The 7371-nt window shown below is 44.1% G+C and overlaps 1 protein-coding gene across 1 annotated transcript; it reads right to left on the bottom strand.

Annotated features, from left to right (window-relative positions):
• Positions 1-4815: 4815 nt before the first annotated feature.
• Positions 4816-6580, bottom strand: LOC125516887 (uncharacterized). The gene is made up of 5 exons (XM_087527068.1): positions 6483-6580; positions 6110-6213; positions 5806-6015; positions 5398-5720; positions 4816-5231 (listed from the first exon to the last, which is right to left on the bottom strand). The coding sequence occupies exons 1-5, from the start codon at positions 6578-6580 to the stop codon at positions 5067-5069; spliced, it is 900 nt and encodes a 299-aa protein (XP_087383194.1). The 3' UTR covers positions 4816-5066.
• Positions 6581-7371: the final 791 nt, after the last annotated feature.

Genomic DNA, 7371 nt, shown 5'->3' with positions numbered 1-7371 from the left:
GAGATCACCATGGTGCCTTCCGGGGGAGTGTATGTTCTTTTTTCCCATCGATTAATAATCCGGAAACGGCGGAACTCCTAGCTTGCAGGGGTGTAGCTCATCTTGCAGTTCAGATGGATATTCAGAAAATCCATTTAGAGCTTGATTGCAAGTTCGTGCTGGCCATGCTAAACATGTCGGCCGCTGGACCGGTGGTGGAGGACGTAAAAGCTCTGTTGCGCTCGCGGGAGGCAGCAAAGGTGACCTGGACAGATAATTCTGCTGCCCATCTACTAGCTAGGGAAGGGGTAAGTTATTTTTTAGGGGAACTAGGGAAGGGGTAATTAATCGTTTATGTAATGTGTGGGCTGAATCCCCACCATATTGTATCTTGAGGGTGATCGCTGAGGAGATCGCAGACTTTGTAGAATAAATAAAACGCATGGTAGTTCTTAAAAAAAGTCGTTGGGGAACGGGGTGGGAGCGAACCAATCCCTAGCGAAGACATAGTTCGCTGGGAGCTCGGGCGCTCCTATTCCTCGCATTAAGCGAGACGAGAGGGGATTCTCGCGTCGAGCGCTACATATCGGGCCAGCCCATTGTGGCGAATATATCCTGAAAAAACAGAGGTAAAAATGGAGCTAGCTGGGGATCAATCCTGGGATCGAGTAGTTGCTTTCCAGCACTGCTAGTCACTGCGACAAACTCGACTTATTGTACACTATAGAGAGCGCGGCCTACTAGAAGAAAAATGAGCCTGGTTTTACCATGTTTACTTCCTTTCCCTGTTTTTACTTTCTTTTTCTTTTTCTTCATTTTTACTCGTCTAATTCAACATGATTTTTTGTGTATTTTCTTTTTACTCGGTTTTCCATGTTTTTCTTGAAATAATAACGGTTAACAAACACAGAAAATATTCAATAAGCCTTAAAAATGTTGAAAGATTATTGAAAAAATGTTGAATAACTATTAAAAACTGTTGAACAAGTATTTTAAAAATGTTGAATAAGTATTTGAAAATGTTGAATAAGTATTAAAAGTATTTAACAAGTATTTGACAAATGTTGACTAGGTATTGAGAATTGTTGAACAAGTATACTAAAAATGTTATACAAGTTTTTGGAAAATGTTGAGTAAGTATTAAAAATGTTGAACGAGTATTTGAAAATGTTGAATAAGTAATAAAAAGTATTGAACGACTATTTGAAAAATTTTGAATAAGTATTAAAATGTTGAACAAGTATTTAAAAATATATTGAACAAGCGTTCGGACAATGTTGAACATGTATACAAAAAATTATTGATCACTTATTAAAAAAATATTTTTGACATATAAGAAAATGTAGAGTGAAAGATGATAGCTATTACCTATACAAAATAAAAACAAAAAATGAAGAAGGAATGTTAGAGGTGTATTTGAAAAATATTGCTAACATATACAAAAAATACAAAAAATACAAAAAATGACAAAAAACAAAAAAATAATACAAAGAAAGAAAGAAAAATAGAGAAGAAAAAAGAAAAAAAACAAAAGAAAACAAAAAGGCAAAAAGAAACAAAGAAAACCGGCTTGAATCCTTAAGTAGGGCGCGCCGCTTTTATCTACCGCGGACGGGGCCTAGCGCAGTGGCTAGCTTCTTTCTTCTTTGAGACCAGGGATCGATTCCCACATCTCCCATTTCGGCTTGCGAATGGGCTGGCCCAATACAACATGCAAACCTTCAGCGAGAGCTGGCAACTGTATCGCTTAATGCGATAAATAGTCGCTGCGTGGGAGCTCCCCCAGCTGACGTCCTTTGGCTATTGGGGTCCATAATCTATTAGCTTCTCTGTGCACCTAGCAGAAAAGAATCAAATCGTTTTGATCCATGCCAGAACACTCCTTTGCACACGTGTTGACCTAGCAACTTCTAGTTTTTTTCCAACAACGGTAGCGACTCTCTGCGAGATTGCCCAAAAAAAAGCCAGATTTTTTTAGGCAACCGCATCCAGCCAGCTTGCCGTTCAGTCTATTGCCTCGCTGCGACTCCCGGCCTGGGCCTCGGGCCTCAGCCTAGCCACCTCGCGCACGCTTCAAATTGTTGGGCCTTGCTGACTGCTGCCACACCAGGCCTGCCCGCGTCCAGTGCCTCGGCTTTCCGCCGTGCAGCCGCAGGCCGATCCCACTGCTAAACCAATTTTCTACTCTAAAATCCACATTTGGTAGTTTACGATAATAATAGATTGGATTTCGACGGTACCGAATTAGATTTATTTTTCTTCACGTCCAGGATAAAATCGAGAATTCTATCCTCCTGTCTAACATGGAGCATTTCCCTTACCAAGCAACGGCACACAACTTCATCATGTGCATCAATATGATACAAAGACGTATTTTATTGTCTCAAAATAAAGCATCAAGATGATACAAACACAATCAAAGACATCTTACACAGCTGCATCCTTCCTAATTAGGGTTCCTCTGCCTCGCATTTGGCTCCGCCGCCGGTCCGCTTCGTCTCCGGTGGCATTAGGGTCATGGGGTGCAGTGGATCCCCGCCTTTGCCGATGAGAGGGCTCCACTTTTAGATGTGCCTTCAAGATTTGTTAGGGTCTATGTCCTATTCAGGAGGGCGAGACGACGGCAACTCCCTAAAGATGGAATAAGGTGTTCTACCCGCATAGCCTCTGTTCCGATGGTGCTTCTAGCATCGTCGGTGTGCCTGAGGAGGTGTGTCTTCGACAGATCCGTCCTTGATGGATTTGCTCAGATCTGCTCGTCGTTCGTCTACCTTCGTGTGTCTGCAGGTTGGATTCTTTTGATCTACGCTACACTTTATCAGTTGCGGTTGTTGTTCTGTTGCACTGATCCTATGGGGCCTTAGCACGACGACTTCCCGGCTGTCTACTACAACAAGTTCTGCCATACTCCTGTAAGGGAGAGGCGATGATGGTGGCGCACCTTCGGCTCGCTTCAGTGCTTGTAATCGTCGCTAGATAGTCTACGGATCTGGGTGTAATTTTTATTATTTCTGATGTTCATTGTACTGACATGATTAAAAATAAATATATTGGATGTTTTGCCGAAAAAAAGTTACAAACACAATGGACAGACACCCGGCCATATGTAGGATGCACAAAGCCAACATCAAGGCACACACACAAAACACGCCGGCAATAGCAAAGTTATATAAAACCAAAGCTATATATGCGTAGGCGAGGAAAAAAGAAAAGGCCAAAGAGATATGATCTACAGTTGACAGGCTACAACAATGACCGTATCCGCCTCAACCATTTTAGTATCCGCCTCAACCATCTTTTGACATCACGATGTTCTTCAACATCAACACCTTTAGGAAAGGAATGACGCTCAATCGTCGCCGTCATCGGATCCAACCACCCACGGCCAAAATCTAGGTTTTCACCTTGAAGAACAGTCCAAGGATATCCGAGCAATGCCTTTAACAAGGTAACGACGTAGAAACATCGTCATGCCAGGTATAACCAACTTGGACAGACCTTTGCTTTCATCCCGGAGCTAGAGACCGGGTGCTCGAATAGCAGCACCATCGAAGTCTCACATGTGTTATCGCCACCACTTTTTCCGTGATTCCAGCAACTACACGCGATGTGCGACCGCCATCGCTGCTCAACCATCCCTCTACATCAAGCCGCCGTCCATAGTTTGCATCTCACAGTCGAAGACCGTTACGCCTACTTGTTCAATGCTATATTTGAATTTTGCTCTTCTAAAGAGAATGTCCGCTCTAACAATTCCCTCCTCATCTTCCAAAACAACCGAAAATGTTTCAAAAAAAAGTAGGAGCCTGTTATTTTATTTTGTCAGAATGGATTTGGACAGCCATTTCTATGGAAGCACCAAGTTTGCGTACTCGTCAGGGTTGAGTTGAGAGGGCCTACACATACATTTTCTTGCTGGGTCGGTTTGTTTTTTGGGGTGATCAATCATCAGATTTTGGAGAGAGAAACCCTCATGAAGACCTTTCGGTAGCCACTGCAATCCACAGTAAAGCCATCGACGCAGGCCGGGTGGTAAAAAAAAACACCAACGACGGAGCACACCACCGCCAGCACCGAAGGAGTACGTGTACCGGTGACTGTTATGAAATTTCACAAGAAAAACACTTTCGTTGGCACGACAAGTAATGTCCGAAGATGTACTTTGCATTTAGCACGTCCCAACTACAAACAGCTACTGTAACCATCAGTAAGGGCATCTCCAATGGTTGTAAGAGTATCTCCAATAGCTTGTCTATATGGATGTCTATACTCGTTTTTCACGACGTGAGCTCAAAACAGGCGTCCAACAGCTTGTCTATATGATCGTCCAAATATACACATCCTCTAAATTGGCCTCGACAATGTCCATGCCTGGACAATGTGAAGGCGTTGTCTAAACTCAGCTGTAGTCATGATTTCTTCCTCTCCCTAGCGATGGCCCACCTGTCATGGTCTCTGTATATAGACATTCTGATGCAAAACTGGATGTGTATATGAGGGAATCTTTTTAGACCATTGTCTATATGAATATATAGACATTCAAACATACACATGCTATTGGAGATGCTCTAAGATAGTTGTTGGTAGACTTTGCTACATAAGATTTTTGATGATGTGTCATACAATAAATGAGAAAAAAGAGAAAGGTTGTATGTACATGAACCAACACATATTGCACAAGCTCCAATGTAGAATGAGAGAGCACCCCATTTATTATCTCAGATCCTATTGGGCAAACTAGATACAACCTATTGGAATTATTGTATGTTAAGGTGTTGATTGATGACATTGCATATTTTACCAACAAACTAACATACAAACTATTGAAGATGCCCTAAGAAGATAGCCAGAGGACGAGTGATAGTATTTACAGCAAAAACATCTACTTTCTGTCTTGCTCAGACGCTAACCAAGACAGACTTCCTCCTCCGGCCCCCAAAATAAAGAAAGCTGGTCAGACTACGCTACGGATGGCACATTTGATCAGTCAAAATTCCCCTGATCAGAACTGCAAAATACCCGGCCTGATCAAACCCGCGATTCACCCACCAACAAAATTCCCATGGAACAAGCATATCCATCTTGAATTACCGCTCCATTGCCATGAGCCTTCTCCTCTTGAACTTCTCCTTGAAGCATGCCTGCCTCAGCACCTTCGTCTCCTCATCCAGCTCAATGTGCCCAGGCCTCTCCTCGATCAGCTTCTTCTTCCGTTGCAGCATCTCCACTTCAATCATAGGCTTCCCTAGCTCCTGCAGCACATGAACAATTCCTGCTCACCGGTTTCCCAAATTCAAATGCTGGAACTAAGAAAAAAAGAGGGTGCCAACCACTTGCGAAGAAATGGACTAAAATCAATTTAAAATTTAGGAGATGGGAAATTCCAGACGAAAAGGATATGGAAATTAGCAAAAACACCTGAGCATTCTTGATGAGCGTCTCCAGGCTCTTCAACTTTCGGTGCGGCCACCGCGGGATCCCGAGCTCCCGGCACTGCCTCTTCAGGAGCGTCAGCCCAACATTGAGCTCCTCCGCCGCCTGCTTGATCGGCATGCAGAAGCACCGCGACACCTGCTGGAACGACAGCAGTGGCTTCTCCTCTGGTCCATCGCGCTTCTTCTCCCCGGCGTCGCGGCCCACCTCGCCCTTCAGTTCCTTCTCCCCGCCGTGATGTTCTCCTTCCAAGGCTGCCAAAAGGCTCATGATATGAACTTCCAAGCGGGCTTCAAACTCCTGCTGGTCTACATTGACAGAAAAAAAAACGTGAAACCAACGAACTTTCTATGCGCGATGATGATGCGCCGTGCAAAGACTTGTTGCAGGTACCTTGCGAGAAGAAGCTCTGTGCAGTAGTGGTGCTAGTGCAGAGATGCTGGGTGGAGGTGGAGGAGAAGAGTGCTTCCTCCGAGCCGTCGTGCTTCTTCTCCGCGGCGTCACCGTCCGGCTCCTGCTTCACTTCCTTGAGATGAGCTCGTTCTTCCAAGGCAGGCCAAAAGCTCAGGATATCGCCTTCGAACAGGGTGGCATCATACTCGTCTGCAATGATAGATAGGAACTTTGAAGTCTGCAAACTTCTACTCATATTTGATTGATGATGATATGATGCTTTGTGCAAAGATTTTTGTAGTACCTTGCAAGGGGCAGCTCTGAGTGGCAGTAGTAGTACTAGAAGTACTGGTATCACAGAGACGATGAGTGGGGTAGAAGAGTGAGATCTCTAGTAAGTACTCAAAACTCCATTGTCGAAGCAAGTACATGCAAAACATAGAACGATTCCTGGATCAAAAGCTTCAAGAAAGCTGTCTTGCTAGTGCACAAAAGTACTAGTTCATCGAAGTTCCAAAAAAAGGAGGAAAAAAGTTCATCTCGCAAACAAGCAAACCAGTATCCATAGGATGGAATTTATGCCAAGGATTGTGATGCAGTAATGTAGCAGCACAAGAAACTACAAGAAGAGTAGACGCTGCACAGCCGCAGTGCAGGGGCTGAATAGTGATACCTACCTGAAATCCAGGAAGCAGTGGTCCTCTTCATTAAGCTTCAAGTTCTGGAAGTAGTAGCAGCCGTCCCCTTCTTCTCCATAGGACCTGAAGCTTTCCATCGGTGTGGATGTGGATTGGAAATGGCAGCCGCAACTGGAGATGGCCTGCTGTGCCGCCGGATTTTAAAGGGGAACATTCATGAGGTGCAAATGCGCGCTTTGGTAACCGCAAATTTAATTGCTGGGACGTGTGCAAACGTGCTATGGGATGAAGGAAAGTGGCCAATGATGCCCCTCCTTTTGCACTGGTAAATCTTGCATGCAGAGTGCGTACAGATTGATGTGGCCGGTACTCCTACTGGCCACTGTTCACATCTTGTCACCTCTTGTCACTTGGGAATTGTCATTATTGGCAAAATCTCGGTTGCTCGACGCGTATCCATTCTTCAACCATGGCTCTTTCCTCGTGTCCTTTGACGTCATCCATATCCTATCTGATATGATCGGGCAATTGCACACGACATTTTTTGTTTTCAAGATAAGAGTGCTTGTCAGAATGTTGGTTTCGGATGTGTACATCTCAGCTATGCAGAGATCGGATGTTGCTCATCATGTTTTATATTCGCTTGATGCTACATTTTAAGTTAATAAAAACGCTCTTTATATCGGGAAAAAAATATAAGAATGGTTGTACGGTTGTATCAATGCATATTTGTTAGGATGCACCAATATCACCACAATTCTAAACTTGGTGTTGGTTGCTTGCATTGCTCAGTCTAGCCTAGCAAAGACCATGTGGTTGGTTATACCACTTAATAATCATGGGCATAGCAAGAACACACCCAATTTACGGGTACCCCTATGCATCGCTTGCAGCGAATAATACCGACATGTCGCTCGCATACCCTTCC

The sequence above is a fragment of the Triticum urartu genome, chromosome 6A, assembly GCF_056163025.1.
Source record: "Triticum urartu cultivar PI428250 chromosome 6A, HENAU_Tu73, whole genome shotgun sequence".
NCBI classification, from domain to species: Eukaryota; Viridiplantae; Streptophyta; class Magnoliopsida; order Poales; family Poaceae; genus Triticum; species Triticum urartu.
The sequence above is the reverse complement of the archived record's forward strand: the minus strand, read 5'-3'. Positions and strand labels throughout refer to the sequence as shown.